The sequence below is a fragment of the Mercurialis annua genome, linkage group LG6, assembly GCF_937616625.2.
Source record: "Mercurialis annua linkage group LG6, ddMerAnnu1.2, whole genome shotgun sequence".
Classification (NCBI taxonomy): domain Eukaryota; kingdom Viridiplantae; phylum Streptophyta; class Magnoliopsida; order Malpighiales; family Euphorbiaceae; genus Mercurialis; species Mercurialis annua.
The window spans coordinates 7,743,305-7,762,064 of NC_065575.1; the positions used below are offsets into that span (position 1 = coordinate 7,743,305).

Here is an 18,760-nt window from a genome sequence, read left to right on the forward strand (position 1 = left end):
TAGGCAGACAACTCGGAACTGGGAGGCTTAGAAAATGGAGCTAACTAGAGAGCGAGGGGTAAGAAGAGCAAAACAGTTGTTAACTAGAGAAGGCGATTAACGTTAATATAGAGTGACAATCAGAAAATGAAGGTATCGGCAGGAGGTAAGAGATGAGCAAAACGACCATTAACTCGAGGAATGGCGCTAAATAAGACGATTAAAATAAATTATAATTTTGGAACCCATTCCTTTGACTGCATGACCACATACTACATCAACTAGGGAATAGGAATCATAATGCAGGCTGTAAAATTTTATAAATAACAAGTTTTTCACGTACATACCTACAAACAGCAATAACTCAACATGTTTCAACGCATAAGTTTTTTCAATAACTTACCCCACCATCACATCATTCTTCTTTATCTACAGTTATTGACTCCCACTCATGGCTTTCACGTTTTAAAACTTCACTTTCACGTTTTAAAACTTCACTTTCACCTGCTTTATATCATTACTGTCTTTAAATCAAGTTGAATTAATCCTGAAAATCACACACCACTCACAACAGATAGTAGAGACATGGCAGCTGAAGGCGAAGCAGTGAGCAATAAGCAAGTGATATTCAAGAACTATGTCACTGGCTTCCCAAAAGAATCAGATATGTATTTGACTACATCTTCTATTAATCTCCAAGTACCAGAAGGTAGTGATGCTGTTTTAGTCAAGAATCTGTTCTTATCATGTGATCCGTACATGCGCGGTCGAATGAAAAATTTCCCTTCTGATGATCCTCAGTTTTCTCCGTTCCATCCCGGCTCTGTAAGTCCTCTTTTTCGTTCTTTCTTTATTTTAGAATTTTTTTTAGGTTCTTGATTATATTCTTTTGGGGGCTGAAATTTAATGTTTTGAGCAGCCTGTTTTTGGACTTGGAGTTGCGAAAGTGGTGGATTCAGGGCATCCTAAGTTCAAGAAAGGTGACTTGGTATGGGGACCAACCAAGTGGGAAGAGTATACTTTGGTATCATCTCCTGACCATCTCTTCAAAATCCATCATACTGATATTCCACTCTCTTACTACACCGGTCTTCTTGGTAATTATGTTACTTCTTCTTTTCATGATCGTTATATTCAATATTGCACAGAAATGAAAAACGATGAAACGAAAAAGGCTGAAACGACATTTTTTTACGGCCATAATTATTACGTTTTAGAGTTTAGAAGCCTTTCCGAAAAGGGGAATGAAACATCAAAATGTAGGATTTGATAAGTTTACGTGCAATATATGCTATGTTAATTGGTTGTTCCGTTTTATGCAACTGTATCGATAAATTTGAATCAAATTCTGGTTTTGTTCCTTTTACAGGCATGCCTGGGATTACTGCTTACTTCGGCTTAAATGATATTTGTACTCCTAAGAAAGGTGAACGAGTCTATGTTTCAGCAGCTTCTGGTGCAGTAGGGCAGCTTGTTGGCCAATTTGCGAAGCTGATGGGTTGCTATGTTGTTGGAAGTGCTGGTAGTAAAGAAAAGGTGAGTACAGCATGATACTATAATGTACTTAAATGATAGAAGAGTCGTTCCGGTTCATAAATCTGTGTTGCGGAATCAAATAGATCCAATCTGATCAATTAATATATAGAATCATGACCTTTTAAATCAGGTTAAATATATCCAAATCGAAAGGGAATAGTTAGAAAATCTGATTCAATTTGGCCTGAATTATAAACTTGTAGGTCTATTTGACCTCAATGGATGAAATTAGACCTAATTGATCCTGACATACAAGCTTATGAATCAAAATGATTCTTCTCTCGTACTTAAAGAGTGGTAATGGTGATTACAGTTTATCTCAAACATCATCGTGAGCTAACAACTTAGTTTGGTTCCTATTATGCAAGGTTGATCTGTTAAAAGACAAGTTTGGATTTGATGAAGCTTTTAATTACAAAGAGGAGCACGATTGGGACGCAACTTTGAAAAGGTCAGTACGAGTAATCACCTTTTCCCGGTAAATTGCTCAGATTGAAGCTCATACTCAAGTCTCTTACACCTTATGTTGCACGGAAATTTATAATGTCCTACGTTTCGGCATGCATTTCATTTCTATTCTTGAAATCTTTATGCAACTCCAAATCTTTATATTTATTATATATTCATGTAAAAACTGTCATTTTGCAGTTTTCTATTTCAATGTGATATAGATACATTTTTCTGTATAAACACTGCTCATCATTGCTCAATCAGTCAAGTTGGCACACTCTCAGGTACTTCCCTGAAGGCATCGACATATACTTCGAAAACGTTGGAGGAAAAATGCTCGATGCAGTGCTGCTAAACATGAGAGTCCATGGTCGAATCGCTGCATGCGGAATGATCTCTCAGTACAATTTGCAGCAACCTGAAGGAGTCCACAATTTGATGACTATTGTGTACAAACGAATTCTGATTAAAGGGTTTGTTTCTTTTGATTACTTTGGACAGTACTCAAAAATTTTGGACTACGTTTTGCCTTACATTCGAGAAGGGAAGATTAGTTATGTTGAAGACATTGCTGATGGGATTGAGAGTGCTCCTGCTGCTCTTGTAGGCCTTTTCAGTGGCAGAAATGTTGGCAAACAAGTTGTGGCAGTTGCTCATGATTGAATTACAATTACTAACTAATAAAGACCACATCAATTAGAACTTAATTAGTTTTTTAATTGGAATTAATGTGGTTTTTATTAATTAATAATAATATTTCAATCATGTTACATGTCACACAGTAAATTGTGTTCATGTAACTAGTATTTATCTGGAAAAAAAAAACTAGTATTTGTCTTGCGATGCAAGAAATAAGCTTAGCACCCTAGTTTTCCTTGAAAGATTTCCATGTACCAAAACAATAAGCATCTATTTAGTAAATGGTTGGTGATAAAGTTTATGAAATTTTAAAATTTGACGTTCAGCAAAACAGATCAATTATTTTTAAAACTTATAGTTCTATACATTTTAAATATATAGAACTATAAGTTTTAAAAATAATTGAACATACTGCCTTAACATAATATTGTCCAGTATAAATTATTGAAACGATATATATATATATATATATATATATATATATATATATATATATATTTGGATTTTTGGTACGATTTTAATTAGAAAAAATTTCTCAGTTTATTTGTTTTTGAAACATAATTATTGCGCTATCCAAATTTTGAATTCATTTTCATCTCATTTTGTTTTACTTACCAAAATAATTTTTTTTTAGTTTTTAAATTCTAAAAGTACATTTTTTTACCTTTTTATCTTTTTTTAGATTTTTTTTGTATTTTCAATTGGTGTTTTTTTTATAGTTTTTTATGATGTATTTTATGGTGTTTGTAACTCGGGCTATCCTATGGCGTCAGTATAAACTCTCTCGAGTCGGATAATCAAACAAAATCATAATAAGGACAATTAACCTCATTATTAACTCACTTTATCATAATTATTAACTTAATTAACCAGCGAATTAACATTTATTAAGTAAATTCTAGAAATAATTATCTCTAACTCATTCTCATGTAACTAAATTTTAATTAGTTGTTTATTATGTCCATTCAAAGTTAAGCTCCCTAGAGTTAAGTTTAAGAAAAAAAATCAAGATATAAGATATTATGTCCATTCAAAGTTAAGCTCCCTAGAGTTAAGTTTAAGAAAAAAAAATCAAGATATAAGATATCAATTTAACCTTAGCAGTAAAAAGGAACAAACAACATACAAAAACCCAAACCAACAATCCTATCATCAACAACAAACCATTAAACATGCATCATGTTACCTCCAATCAAAGGGTTTAACTATGGCTTAATACATAGTTTGACCCCTGAACTTGTACCCTTTTACCCATCTAACCCTTAAATTTAACGTCTCACCTATCGAACCTCTGCAGTTGTTAAATAATCCGATTTAACCCCTGAACTTGATAAATATGTAAGTATTGAACCCTTCGTGTCCACCTGTCACTTGAAACGTTCTAGAAGAAATTGTGTACGGAGGGGTTAAATGTTTACGTATTTATCAAGTTCAGGGGTTAAATCGGGTTATTTAACAAGTTCAGGGGTTCGATAGGTGAGACGTTAAGTTTGTAGGTTAGATGGGTAAAAGGGTACAAGTTCAGGGGTCAAACTATGTATTCGGCCGTTTAACTATTCATAATATAATAAAGAGAAATTAATAAAATAAGCACTACAAAAAATATTGTATTTAGTAATAATAATTTTAAAGCTAACCTTTTTTTTGCTGCTAAAAAAATATTTTGCAGCAATAATTTTAAAAATTGCTGCCATTAGTTAATCTATAACAGCATTTTATAGAAAATTTTGTTATCAATTACTCTCTCCGGTCCATAATATTTGTCGCATTTGAGAAATTTGTTTGGTTCATAATATTTGTCATTTTAGAATTTTAAGAGAGAATTAATTGCTATTTTCCCATATTTGCCCCTCATTAATTTATCGAAAGAATACAATAAACAAATAAAAATATTAGTTATAAATGCAAATAAATTTTAATGGACAGTTAACTTAGTAAAATTATCTACGAATTAGGACATATTAATCGTTTTCTTAGTTCTTGTGTTAAAGCTAAATGCGACAAATATTATGGACCGGAGAGAGTACTTAAGACAATGTTTTATTAGCAGTAACATGTTACAATTTTTTTTGGATTAGCAACAAAAATATTTGCTGCTAATTCTATTATTACTCGTACTAAGGAGAAAAATTCATAAAAAGATAATCAAAATAAAGAGAAAATAAATACTCAATGTAGATGATATTTTCAATCAAAGCCTTAGTCCGTAAATTGTAAACTATAATTGATCACAATCACTAATTTAAGAGAAAACTAATAAACCTAAATTTTTGCTAAAAGAGGTATGTGATTGATGATGGCTCTTCAAAAAAATCCTTTTATACCCTTTTGGCCAAAATAAGTGCGCTTAAGAAGAGTCCACTTTTGTCCTAAAATTGTACCAAGCTTTTTGAGGTTTTGAGAGGTTTTCTATGTAAAAATTCAGATATGTACCTGTCTTGCGAGCGCAACCAAAGACTTGAGCTCGCAAGACATGATTTTTGGAACTCACTACTGCAAGCGCAAGAAAGGATACTGCGCTCGCAAGACCCAATGTATCAAGGCTTGTGCTCACAAGCCTTATTTTCTACCGCTGGAGTTGGGTAGGACATGCCTTGAGCGCAAGGTACGTATTTTTTTACGCCCGCAACACCCAAACGTCGTTGTTGACGATCCTTTACTCTGATAGCATTTATAGTCATTTTCTGCCTAAGGGCAGAAATGAGCCAGGGCTTGCGAGACTTGAATTTCGTTTGACACCTGTCGCTTTCGCTCTGATGTTCCCCGCTTGATTCTGATTGCTTTTTGATCAATTTCTGTCTCTTCAAGTGTCCTGAGTACACTTCAAATAGGTCTGAAACTCTATAAAATTGTGCAATTATACATGAAATCGGTCAAGTTTAGTAATGAGGTATAAAAGCAATATGATTCACACAATAAGGGCATAAAACATACTAGAAAAACACATGAAGATAGGAGGATTTCTACCCTTATCAACAACCAAACCAAATCAATTGGGCTCATTTGCTTTTTTAATTTGATTTTTTGTCGAAATTAAACTGAAATATTTTATCATTAAAAATAATTAAAAATAAAAAGAATTAATCATTCATAAACTATTTATAAAATTAAAAAGATAATTAAAAAACTAATTTTAATCAATTTAATTATTTTTAATCTACATTGTGTAAAAGTTTGAAATATTAGAATTTAATATGTCAATACATGTATCTGGCGTATGATTTCGTTCTGCCTCGTATGTAAAAAATGGTCGAAAAAAATTTGGGTTACAAATGTAAAAATGAAAAAGGTTGAGATTTGTTTGTAACCTTTTGAACAATATGACTAAATCGCTAAAAAGTTGAAATGTTGGAATTTATTTTACCAATACTCTTATCTTAAAATTTATTAACCTATTTTATTTAATGATTTTTTAAGAAAATAAAATTTTTTATTCATAAAAGATATCAAATCGACCGTATATGTAATACAAAATAAAACAGAGTCGATTAAAAAAAGTAAAAATTAATCGAATAGCTGGAAAATTCAGCTAGTTTGGTTAAAAAAATACAAAAATAGAAAAAAAAAATCAAATATTTGGTATAGAAAGCTCAATAGTGTAGCAATATGTGACATTAAACCTTTAACTGAGGTTCAGTTTCGCACCGTACTCATATATACAACAGTTTAAGATTAAGAGTCAGAGTCTGCAAGAAGCCGACACTATTCGAATGAGGATTAATCTGAATGTGAAAAGTAACAGAACTATCAACCTCAGTTCAACATTCTACATCTGCTTGTAGCTGATTTGGTTTTCTGTAAACACATGCATACGTACTTCTTTTCTGTTGTTAGCAGTTAGTGAGCTGGTTACAGCTGTCAATGAGCTGGCTACTGAATCAGTTAGGAATGTTAGTTGATTCAAGTATAAATAGCTCATCTCCTCTTGTAATTCATTTGATCAATTAATAAAAGTGAGACGGTTATTTTATTAAAAAGTTTAAAATTGCAGTCTTAGAATTAAGACATATTGTTCAAAAAACATCATGTACTATGTACCAAAAACAAATCTTGGCATTATTCCTTCATTTAGCATTTAGTCTTTCATTATCTGGTCAGTTCCGTTAATAATTCAAATCTCAAATCAATAAAAAAAATCAAACTTAAATGTTTTAAAATTTTATAATCAACCGACATACTCTATATTTTCACCAAATTAAACAGACAAAATATGTATTTTTCACCAAATCAAACCGACCAAAAATATCGAGTCCAATAATTCACTCACCCCCAACAGTTCATATAATGATATTTGGGGTGAGTAAATTATGGGTGGCGCATTCACTAGTCAAAAAATTCCTTAAAGACGATTAATATTCTAACTCAATTGATGTGGCTAGAAACGAGACTCCTGTAATCGATTTTCATTAATGAAATTCTATCTGTCGATAATAAAAAACTGTCGAGTAGGAAAATCGCTACCCTTTGACAAATCACTTGTGCATGTAACAGGAAATGGAATTGGGAAATTAAATGTGGAATGATTGGAACAGCTTTAAAAATCAGCAACATTTTCGGCAGCCATTTCTCCGGGTTTCCTCCACTTGTCACGTGCCTTCTAGTTCTATCCAACACCAACCTTCTATCTCATCTCATCTCCTACGTAACCCACCATATTGTTAATTTGATGAATAGTGATTATTTAATATATTCATGTATTATTTATTCTTTTAATTAATAACAGTTTTGATGTTCATTCATTCGTCTTATTAACAATTTCTACTTAAAAATGACGAAAGGTCTTTATATTTTTTAAATTTTTATTTATCCAATCTCTCTTTTAATTTTTTATTACTCTAATTGTTAGTGGAGGTTAGCGGAAGTTAATGTTAGACATTTTTTAAATAAGCACACTGCCCGTGAGTGTTAAAAAACTATCTTGAAATTTAAAAGCGTGACTTATTTTGCCAAGATGCGGATTTGGGGGGATAATTAATTTTGATCCCACACACGTTAATATACGCTTTTTCCGTCCAAAAAAATTTTAAATTTAAAATAATTTAACTATAGCGACTAAAATAAAACAGAAATTTGATAATGAAAAAAAAGTCGGACAAATAAAAATTTAAAAGTCCATGTGCCTTAAGATAAATTTAGCTTATAACTTTCGTCAACTACTTATCACATGTTGAAGCTAGAATTATCCGTGGATTCATCAACTTATCACATGTCACCGTACATATCTTAGCTAAGTACATGAAGACGTGCACATTAAAAATAAAAAGCATATTCAACTTGACGGCTACATATTACAATCATACGTAATTTAACCAACATTTCTCATATTTCTTAACCCAATTAATACTTCTCTAACCAACACTATAAATAATAACTACCATAACTGCCATTTTTGTATCAATCCAACTATAATTCTCCAAAAATGTCTAATATTACAATTTCTTTTCTACTCGCTTTCTCCGTCTTCTTTGTTTACTTAGCGAAAGCTGAAACTTCATACAATGTGCTAAAATTTGGTGCGAAACCTGATGGCAAAACAGATTCAACAAAGCCATTTCTCATGGCATGGTCATCTGCATGCAGATCACGTACCGCATCGACAATTTATGTGCCGAAAGGAAGGTATTTGATAAAGGCGATAGAGTTTCGAGGTCCATGCAAGAACAAAATTAGGGTTAAAATAGATGGAAGTATTATTGCTCCTACAGATTATAGAGCTTTGGGAAATTCAGGGTATTGGATTTTATTTATTCAGGTTAATGATATTTCTGTATTTGGTGGGACTCTTGATGCTAAAGGTGCTGCATTTTGGGCTTGTCGGAATTCTGGAAAGAGCTGTCCTGAGGGAGCTAGGGTAAGTTTAATTAATAATTTATATTTATATTTATATATTCCTTTAGTTGATCAAGAAAACTATAAGGTTCCATCTAATATTGATATTAAATATTAAGAACCAAAAAAACTCTTATAATTTATACTATTCAGAATCTTATTTTAGGAATTTGACCTTAATTTTAGTTTAAGATTTATATCCCTAGCGTACAATTTACAATGTAAAGCAAATAGATTACTTATAATCGTAGGTTTTCAAAAATTAAGTACTAATAAGCTAGCTACTAAAATTGTAAGTATAAGATAGAAACCAATAAATTTGAAGGAATATACAACATTATTTAATTACCCAATTATCCTGGGTATTTTAATTAATACTATATTTTATATTGTTATGAATATTTAATTTTTGTCTGCAACTTTTACTTGTTGCTCCAGTGAACTAAAGTATTTGATTTATTCATAGTTAGGAATACGTTTTTTTATCATCAAAGTTAATGGGTTGATGAATGTAATTTAATTTTGATGCAGTCTATATCATTCAACTGGGCAAACAACGTATACATAAGTGGGTTGACATCAATAAACAGTCGGTCAATACACATGGTAATAAATAGCTGCAACAATGTTATAGTAAAAAATGTGAAGGTTATAGCTCCAGACCAGAGTCCCAATACAGATGGAATCCATGTTCAGACATCAACTGGAGTTACCATTACCGGATGTACGCTACAGACGGGCGACGATTGCATTTCCATCGGTCCGGGCACCAGGAACTTGCATATGAGTCATATTAAGTGCGGCCCTGGCCATGGCATCAGGTAATGTCTATTATCCGCTGCTTCTCGAGCATGAGTCTATATAAAACTTGTCGATTGGCCTCTTTCAATACATTTAAACCAATTATTGCTTGTGCTTGACAGCATTGGCAGCTTGGGCAGACAATTTAAAGAAGATGGAGTACAAAACATAACCCTAACAAACGCAGTATTCACAGGATCAGATAATGGTGTAAGGATCAAAACATGGGCCAGGCCAAGTACCAGTTTTGTGAGGAATGTTCTCTTTCAAAACATCATCATGACAAATGTCCAGAACCCTATCATTATTGACCAGGATTATTGTCCTGACAACATTGGTTGTCCTAATCAGGTGATTAAGCAAAATTCATATATAAATCAGTCCGTTCAGTTGACTTTTTAATTAATTCGGTTTGTACTAAAAGCAAACTATTTTTTTAAAAATTAAACTAAACTAAACTAAATTTTTCAATTTAACTTGATTCGTTTACGTCTCTAATGTAGCTCGATCATTATTAGATTCATCTAACTGTGAAATCTCGAGTATCATTTCGATTATAACTCATTATTATCATGATTTGTTTTATATGATTGACAGAGTTCTGGTGTAAAGATTAGTCAAGTTACATACAAGAATATAAAAGGAACATCAAGATCATCAGAGGCAGTGACATTTGAGTGCAGCAAAAGTAATCCATGCAAAGGAATAAGATTACATGATATAAGGCTTACTTATATGAATAAAGCTGCAACTTCTTCTTGTAAGAATATTCAAGGAAGCAGCACTGGACTACTCATACCAGAGAGTTGCTTATAATAGTTTACATTTAATTAGAAAATTATTATTATCCTTAAATAGAAAAACAAATTAATTAACTTTAATTTGGATTTATTGGCATATGTATATACACTCCATGTGAAGGTGTTCTCTAAATGTAATTTAGCACTCCATATGTGGTAGTGTCTTTTAACCTAATGTAATATTATTTCCATTTTCTTTTAACCTCAATTATTTCCATTATTTCCATTAATTAAGTAGTGGATGAGTTTGATTTTTTGTTTAGTCCCTGGACATACATCATTTATAATTAGTCCCTGGACAAACATCATACATCATTTATAATTAGTCCCTGGACAAACATGATCCTAGACTCTTAGTTAAAATCTGATTAGAAATAATTAAAAAAATATAATATTTTAAATTTAAGAAATTTTCATTGAATAATTTTAAATTGTTTTGAATAATATTAGAATTTAAACGATAGAAATAAATAATATCAATATCATATCTTAAAAAGAAAGAAAGGGAAAAAGATCACCTGTGCCCCTAAGGTTTAACTCTAATATCAAATAAGTTTTCAACATTCGGAAAGGTTCAAATATACCCCTAAAGATTTTAAAAATAAACAAGCAGACACTCCTATTTTGACAACTAGACCCTCACGTGCGTCAAAATTGAAGCCTGAATTGTTCACTTTTTAAAGTGTTAGGGGCATAACTGAACCTTTTCGGATATTGAGAATTTACTTGATTCTGTAGTTAAAGTTTAGAGGTATAAATGACCCTTTTTTCATATAAAATAAATAGAGACTAAACTACATATATCTCCATTAAGATTTGACCTCCAGTGTTCTTCTCATAATGACCGAGTTTAAAATGGAAAAAGGTTTAATTTTGCCCTTGATATTTATGTCAAAATACAAATAAACTCTTCATGACAAATTTAACTCAAATATAATTCTAAAATCTTAAAAACGACTCGATTAAGTCATTCTATTGTTTTGATGATATTGCTTTCGTACACAACGAATTGATTTATGTTTTGTGGTGTTTTTGCTACAGATCTCGTACAATTGATTTATATTTTATGATGTTTTTGTTACTGATTTTGTACACAAATAATTGATTTATGTTTTTATGGTATTTTTGTGGTGTTTTTCTATTAATTTAGTTCTTAACTAATTATTTATGTTTTTATAGTGTATTTGCACTAAAAAACATACAAATACATCATAAATATACTATAGATACACTATAAAAACATCATAGGAAAACACCATAAAAAACATCACCAAAAATGTATAAAAAGGTAAAAAAAGTCTATAAAAGAAAGACATAAAACGTAAAAATAAAAAAATAAAATTGAAATTAAAACTCTAAAACAGGTATCTGATGTAAAAAAAAGATATAACATGTTGAGGTAATTATGTTTTAAAAAAAGGTATTTTGGGAAATTTTCTTTTTATATTACTTCATATAATAAAAGTAAAATATATATGTTAAACAAAAATAATTATAAAAAATATAATTTAATTTTTTAATAAATTTTTATAATATAAATAATAATTAATAAATATGCCCCTCGAGATAAATTTAGTTCAAATATATTTTAAAAGTTTTTAAAATAGCTTAATTATGTCATTGTTTTAAAACAAAGAGTTAACACCGTTTACAATAGAAATATAATTGAGTCATTTCAGTTTGACAATAAAATTGTAAGGGTTAAATACGCTTTTTGTACCTTATATTTTTCACTACTCTTACAAAAGTCCAACTCCATTAACAGTGGCAAAACACTTAGGGGCCTTTTGGTTCAAAGTTGAGAATCGGAATCGGAATGAGAATCAGAATGAGAAGGAATGAGAATGTGAATGATTGTTTTTATTTTTTGTTTGGTTCAAAATTAGTGTAGGAATGGGAATGAATAAAGTTTAATAAAATTTTTTTTTATTATTTATTAAGAATATTTTTTTATTTTTTTATATAAAAAAATAAAAAAAAAATTAAAAAAAATATTTTCAAAAAAATAAAAAAATTATTTTTGAAAAAATAAAAATATATTATTTAAAAAAAAATTAATTAAATAATTTAAAGAAAAATTAAAAAAGTTTTTTTTATTATTTTAAGTATATTTTTTAAAATAAATAAAAATAGTTTTTTTAATAATTATATATTTATCATATATTATTAAAATATTTTATAAAATTTTGGTTCTCATTTTTAAAAGTCCATTCTCATAGGCTAAGGGGGGGAATGAGTAATTTCCAATGAGAGATAATCACATTCTCATTCTCTAATACAATTTGACAAAACAAACACAAATAATGGGAAACATTCTCATACCTATTCCCATTCCCCTTTTTTTATAGCGAACCAAAAGGCCCCTTACAGACTACAGTTTATAGACACAGCACCTCTCTCTGTCTCTTACGCATACAAAATAATTAAGAAAAGATGGCAACTGATAGTGGTGATCAAGAAGTGATCAGCAATAAGCAAATTATATTCAAAGATTATGTCCCTGCTTTCCTGCAAGAATCAGACATGTTTTTCTCAACTTCTAACATCAAACTCAAAGTCCCACCTGCTACTAAATCTGTTCTTGTCAAGAATCTCTATTTATCTTGCGATCCCTACATGAGAAACCGCATGAGAAACCTTCAAGACTCTTACATCAGCTCCTTCAAGCCTGGTTCGGTAAATAAATCCATACCCATTTCAAAATTTACTAAATTTCTTCAAAAAGTTTACAACTTTTTAACTGTTTTTTCGTCTGCAATTTGCGGGCTTTCTTGAAATTTATGTTTTTTTTTGGCTAAGTGTTTGTGTTTTGTTTCAAGGAATTGGTGATATGTTTCTCATAACATGTATTTATATGCAGCCTATAACTGGGCGTGGAGTGTGTAAAGTGATTGATTCAGGGCATCCGGGTTTCAGTAAAGGTGACTTGGTGTGGGGGATGACAGGGTGGGAAGAGTACAGTCTCATTACAGCAACTGAAACATTGTTTAAAATTCATGATAGAGATTTGCCACTATCGTATTATCTTGGAATTCTTGGTATGTTGTTCCTCTCAGACTTTTTGTAGAATATGATCTTTAGATGAGAGTTGCTGATAATGGATGGGGAATGTTAGATTGTGGCTTACTAGCAGAGCAAATTATTGTGTTAGTTAAACTCGGAAGTCGGTGGGGGAGAGAAGGGGTATGAGGGTGCTTAATTTGATGATAAATTGATGATGGTTAATATTTTTTTGGCATAATAGAAGGAATATAGTATTTACTCTAGTTTCAAATTGCAATGGAAGGTTCCTAAATTAATTTACATTGATGTCCTGCTATTACTTATTTTGAAGAAATGTGATTATGAATTTATCCAATCGTCACTGTGACAAAGTTTTATGTTATCTGCAAATAGGTTTGACATAGCTTTTACTGTATGGATGTGAAGTATGACTGTTATTTTTGCACAGATTGGCAATTTGCCTTTCTTCTAGCTTTTGAGTAAGAGCTGAACTCACCTTTTGGAAATTTTGTTACCTTGGTTGTCAATGGATGCATTTGCCCACCAATTATATTGGGTGACTCATAAATACTTCTACAGTTACAACTACAAACGAGGATATCACTAGAATTGAGCTACTGCATAATCATGTTTATTAGATTTAAATGAGGTAGTTGCACAGAACTATGGCTCTAGCCGTCTCTCCTTTGGCTATTAAGGTTAACCTAGTTTGCTTTCAAGTTGGTTTGAAGTGCACTCAGTAAACAATGAAGTGGCATCTGACTAACGAAGGCCTATGTTGAAGAGTAATTCTTAGATTAACTACTGAGAAATAAGAATATCATTCATATAAACTATCAAGACGGAAGAGAAAATTAAGTGCTTAAATGTTCAAGACATGAAATGTCACACACGGCTTATCACTGAATGTACAGACATACTGATGTTTGGTACACATTTATGCTTTCGGTGTGTTCTTGATGCAAACTGCAAATCCTTATTTAATCCAAGACATTGCTGTGGCTATAAATGTATTTGCTGTTTTGGAGTCATTTTAACCGCCCTAAATCCATTAGATTTTCTCTAAACATGATGATTAGAAGGCAATGCCGGCTACAGTTCTCGGTCTCTTAAAGTTTAGGGCTAGTGAAGTGAGAGAAGAACTAGCTAGGAAGTTGTATGGAAGTAATTCTTGTTATTTCTGTTAATAATTTTCTGCCATCTGGATCAAGCTTATCTAATTGTAATTGTACTTGTCAGGTATGCCTGGTTTGACTGCATATGCTGGTTTTTACGAGATATGCTCCCCTAAGAAAGGAGAGTTTGTCTTTGTTTCGGCAGCTTCTGGTGCAGTTGGTCAGCTAGCAGGGCAGTTTGCAAAGTTAGCAGGTTGCTATGTTGTTGGAAGTGCTGGAAGCAAAGATAAGGTGAGCATCCTTCATTATCATTCATATTGAAAATTCAGGACATAATTCTCTCTATTGTTTCTCTCTGCATTTTCATTTTATTAGCCAAAGTATTACATTGAATTTCTTGCAAGATAACCCGGAATATTTGATATAGGTAATACATACTCATATACCTCTTTTAGAAGAGGGACACAAGGGGCATTAGCTGATGTCTAATTTTGTAGTTATGAGTTCTTTTAATGACAAAAGTTCTTTTCGCCCCTCCAACTTGACATAAAAAAAATCAAAATAGTCCAAGTCCGTGGTTTTGGACAAAATAATCACATTTTATCAATTTTGGGTAAGTTTATATCCTAATATGACGTCAATCTTGATGGTCAAATGTGTAAACTAACTAAAAATGACAAGTTGTAGGTGTTTCTCTCCAAAACCACGAACTTGGTCTCTTTTGATTTGGTGTGCCAAATTTGAGGGGCGAAATAAACCTTTATTGATTCTTTTAAACAGTCTTCACAATGTCTTGGATATCGTCCTTGAAGTTGAAAACATTTTGGAAGAGAGTTTTTTTCCTTTTTATGGTTGCAAATTTACTGTTAAAAACGACACCTGAAAAGAATTATGCTTTGCTTTATTGCTTTTCTGTAGTGACATCACATACTGATGCAAAAAATATGCTCAATGTGGTAAACCAACTAACTCCATTTTCATTCAGATTCAAATTTGGTATTCTCTGCTCATAGCTCATCATGACCAAATAAACTCGAGCGCATGTATAAAATTGAAAGATTTGCTCCTTATCAGTTTTAAATATGAGTTGTAGCAGATCCTTTGTTAACAGTAGTAGACTAGTTTGTTGTATTAGTGATGCTTTTTAATGCATTAAGGAAGTAACTCCTGAAACTATTATACATCGTAAATTCTTTTTTTTTTTTTGATATAATACATCGTAAATTCATAATCAGCAGTTAAACTTGCAAGTTCTCAAAGGATAGATTATGTCTTATGATATTTTTGTATAATTATTGCCGGCATATACATTAGACTTGGCAAATAGATTAAGCATTCCAATTAACTAGAGCTCTTGTTATGGTTCAAGGTTGATCTATTGAAGAATAAATTCGGGTATGATGAGGCTTTCAACTATAAAGAAGAGCCAGACTTGGATGCAGCTTTGAAAAGGTTAGTAAATGCTAACCAAAATATGCCTTATTGAAACATTTAATCTCAATCAATGTCGGAAAAAACCAATTCTAGGCGCAACTTTGAATTACAAGTTGTTATGATATGATTGAAATTCATGATCAATATAGAAATCTGATTCGGTTTCAATTTTGGACAGGTACTTTCCTGAAGGCATCGATATATACTTTGAAAATGTTGGAGGAAAGATGCTCGACGCAGTCCTACTTAACATGAAGCTCCGTGGACGAATTTCTGTATGTGGAATGATCTCACAATACAACCTTGAACAGCCTGAAGGTGTGCACAACTTGATGCAGCTGATTCCGAAGCGCATACGCATGGAGGGATTTCTGGTGCCTGATTACTTTCACTTGTACCCAAAATACGTCGAAATGGTTCTTCCTTACATCAAACAAGGGAAAGTTGTTTATATAGAAGACGTATCGGATGGCCTCGAGAATGCTCCGGCTGCTCTTATCAGGCTCTTCACCGGCAGCAATATTGGTAAACAAATAGTTAAAGTTGCTTATGAATAACTCATGTGCTGCTTGCTGTTCTTCTTATAAATCATGAACCACAATTATGATTTGTGGGCTCTGTGCATATGAATTCAATAAAAATTGTAAAATTTATATGAAATGAATTATTAAATAAGTTTATTTGTAAGCGAAATAAACTTTAAAGTAAAAATGAATCAAATAAAAAATACATAGAGATTTTGTTTCATTATGTATGTAGTTGGAAAATATAACATATGGAAATTGGAATATATTGAACCAATTCCATTTTTAAATTTTAATTATAGTGATTTTTTTCTACTTTGTATTTGGTTAGTGGCGGTTTTTTTTTTAAAAATTGACGTGTGTTCATACTGGAGTCGATCCTAGTCTTAAGTAATCCCATTGTATTTGATTATCAAGTAATTCTAAGTGAATTTTTTGTTTATCAAAAAGAAAAAGCGCAGAGAAATTTTTAGATAAATTCAATTTACCACATCATTTATAAATTAAACCAATCACATTATAATATCTCGTTAAAATAATGACAATATTATGATTAAATGTGGTTAGATTTTAATGATAATATTATAATATTACCATCATATAAATGAACTGTTATAATATAATTGGTTTAATTTACGGATAATGTGGCATACTCAATCTCTACGTAAGAATTTCTGGTTAGTGCAAGAAAAGTATTGCTATAGTTTATAAAAGATACAAAGTTTTATATGTAAACCCTATTTTCCTAAAAGACAAAAAGAAGAATAAAAATGAGCAATTAATGCATGTCCACTAGCACATCTCTCTCTAACATGTCCAAATGGTAGATGCTTCACACATTGCTTCAAGAATTGGTACATAGACAAATGTGAAATGTTTGTGGCAATTATCACGGATTAGTACATCATTTCTTGTTTCGTTACTTCATTTATTTTGGTAATTAAGAAAAGTCCAACAAAATTGTTTGATCAAACATCATTTTTTCACATTCATATATCACAACCAATTTAACAAAAGATAGAGCAAAAAGAGTTTCCAATCACGTCTACCTTCAAGTGTTTTAACTTTTAGGAACCCTTTCATATTGGTATATATGCATCATCAGTTGCATCACCCTTTCATATCATCAATTGCATCACCCTTTCATATCATCAATTGCATCATACTGTTACTACATACTTTTTAAATAATTCTAAAAGTATATTTTTTTTATTTGGCTTAATTCCTTAAAAAAAACCCCACCTTGTATTTTTTTTTCGTTTATACCCTGACCTTGCAAAAACACTATTTGTACCCAATTTTGAGTTTTTATGTTTCATCTCTACCCAAAAGCATTAAATTGTACTCTTTTCATTTGAAAAAGAGTTTAAAACAATCCTTCATTTTTAACTTATATACTAATTAAATATTATTGTTATTAATAGTACAAAAATACCATCTTTTTCAAAAATATTAAAAATAATAATAATTTTTTTAGAAAATATATCCGAATTTTTTTTTTCATTTTTTTAATTTTTCTTCATTTTTCTAAAAAATATCTCCGACAAAAAAAATTAAAAATAATAATAATTTTTTTTAATTTTTTAATTTTTTTATAAAATTAAAAAAATTAATTAATTATTTGGATGTATTTGATTGTTTTTTAAGTTTAAGGATTTATTTGTATTTTTTAAAATAGAAAAAAATATGTTTTAAACTCTTTTTCAAATGAAAAAAGTACAATTTAATCCTTTTGGGTAGGGATGAAACATAAAAACCCAAAATTGGGTACAAATGGTATTTTTACAAGGTCAGGGTATAAACGAAAAAAAATGCAAGGTGAGGTTTTTTTAAGGAATTAAGCCTTTTTATTTAAAAGAAGAGTATGTAATATTTATATAAGTTTACAATTCAAATTATAGTATATAATTATTTTAATCCATAAAACATGCTAGAAACGTCTTTCTCTTTCCTATAAAATTGGTATATTTATAAAGATTTTGGGACTGTTTGGTTCAACTGTTTCTTATAACTGATATCTGTTAGCTGTTGCTGATAGCTGTTAGCTGATAGCTGATAGACCATATGTGTTTGGTGAAATTTAATTAGTTGTTGCTGTTTATATATAAAATGACTGTAAAGGGCATAATTTTTATTTTTATTTATTAAGTTATAAATATATTATATTATATAATATTCAATAAAAATATTAAAAAATATTTTTTATAAGAAGGAACATTTAGTTTAAACTTATTTATATATTTTTTTGATAAATTTATGATTTATTTTAAAAACTAATTAAGTTATAGTTTTGTTAATATAAATAAATAATTTAAAAATGATTAAAATATTTAAAAATAATTTAATTAACTACATGTATATTAAAAAACAATATATCCTAATAGAGGTAGTTTTGTCTAAATAATTAAAAATATTGAAAAAGCTATCATCTGTTGGCAAAAAAATTCCAAAATGAAGCTTTTCAAAAAGAAGCTGTTGGAGATTTAAAAAGCTCCAAAAAACTTTAGAGAATTCTCACCAAACACTTAGTGGAGCTTTTTGAAAAGTAAAATCTAAAAGTTCCATCAAAAAGCTGAACCAAATACTTACAAAGTTTTAACAAAAAGATAATGAAAATGAGAGAATTCAAATGTAAATTAAATTATTACTA

At 30.4% G+C, this 18,760-nt stretch overlaps 3 protein-coding genes across 3 annotated transcripts; all 3 read left to right on the top strand.

The window, feature by feature from the left end:
• Window positions 1–11: 11 nt before the first annotated feature.
• Window positions 12–2,910, top strand: LOC126687383 (2-alkenal reductase (NADP(+)-dependent)-like). The gene is made up of 6 exons (XM_050381935.2): window positions 12–145; window positions 554–804; window positions 899–1,076; window positions 1,349–1,515; window positions 1,884–1,966; window positions 2,250–2,910. The coding sequence occupies exons 1-6, from the start codon at window positions 127–129 to the stop codon at window positions 2,626–2,628; spliced, it is 1,077 nt and encodes a 358-aa protein (XP_050237892.1). The 5' UTR covers window positions 12–126; the 3' UTR covers window positions 2,629–2,910.
• A 5,106-nt stretch (window positions 2,911–8,016) lies between these two features.
• Window positions 8,017–10,264, top strand: LOC126687382 (polygalacturonase-like). The gene is made up of 4 exons (XM_050381934.2): window positions 8,017–8,455; window positions 8,965–9,254; window positions 9,357–9,585; window positions 9,832–10,264. Exons 1-4 carry the CDS (start codon window positions 8,024–8,026, stop codon window positions 10,048–10,050), a joined length of 1,170 nt encoding a protein of 389 aa, XP_050237891.1. The 5' UTR covers window positions 8,017–8,023; the 3' UTR covers window positions 10,051–10,264.
• Window positions 10,265–12,427: 2,163 nt separating this feature from the next.
• LOC126687385 (2-alkenal reductase (NADP(+)-dependent)-like) lies at window positions 12,428–16,273 on the top strand. Its single transcript, XM_050381937.2, has 5 exons — window positions 12,428–12,710; window positions 12,895–13,072; window positions 14,277–14,443; window positions 15,522–15,604; window positions 15,765–16,273. Exons 1-5 carry the CDS (start codon window positions 12,468–12,470, stop codon window positions 16,141–16,143), a joined length of 1,050 nt encoding a protein of 349 aa, XP_050237894.1. The 5' UTR covers window positions 12,428–12,467; the 3' UTR covers window positions 16,144–16,273.
• Window positions 16,274–18,760: the final 2,487 nt, after the last annotated feature.

What these genes read in the sequence shown, in the direction of transcription:
- LOC126687383 (XM_050381935.2), top strand. An exon ending in TTACTACACCGGTCTTCTTG is followed by an intron (nt 1,077 to 1,348) that starts GTAATTATGTTA and finishes TTCCTTTTACAG; the next exon opens with GCATGCCTGGGATTACTGCT. An exon ending in GTGCTGGTAGTAAAGAAAAG is followed by an intron (nt 1,516 to 1,883) that starts GTGAGTACAGCA and finishes CTATTATGCAAG; the next exon opens with GTTGATCTGTTAAAAGACAA.
- LOC126687385 (XM_050381937.2), top strand. Translation starts at nt 12,468, where the DNA reads ATGGCAACTGATAGTGGTGATCAAGAAGTGATCAGCAATAAGCAAATT. An exon ending in GCTCCTTCAAGCCTGGTTCG is followed by an intron (nt 12,711 to 12,894) that starts GTAAATAAATCC and finishes ATTTATATGCAG; the next exon opens with CCTATAACTGGGCGTGGAGT. An exon ending in GTATTATCTTGGAATTCTTG is followed by an intron (nt 13,073 to 14,276) that starts GTATGTTGTTCC and finishes TGTACTTGTCAG; the next exon opens with GTATGCCTGGTTTGACTGCA.
- LOC126687382 (XM_050381934.2), top strand. Translation starts at nt 8,024, where the DNA reads ATGTCTAATATTACAATTTCTTTTCTACTCGCTTTCTCCGTCTTCTTT. An exon ending in GCTGTCCTGAGGGAGCTAGG is followed by an intron (nt 8,456 to 8,964) that starts GTAAGTTTAATT and finishes ATTTTGATGCAG; the next exon opens with TCTATATCATTCAACTGGGC. An exon ending in GGCCCTGGCCATGGCATCAG is followed by an intron (nt 9,255 to 9,356) that starts GTAATGTCTATT and finishes TGTGCTTGACAG; the next exon opens with CATTGGCAGCTTGGGCAGAC.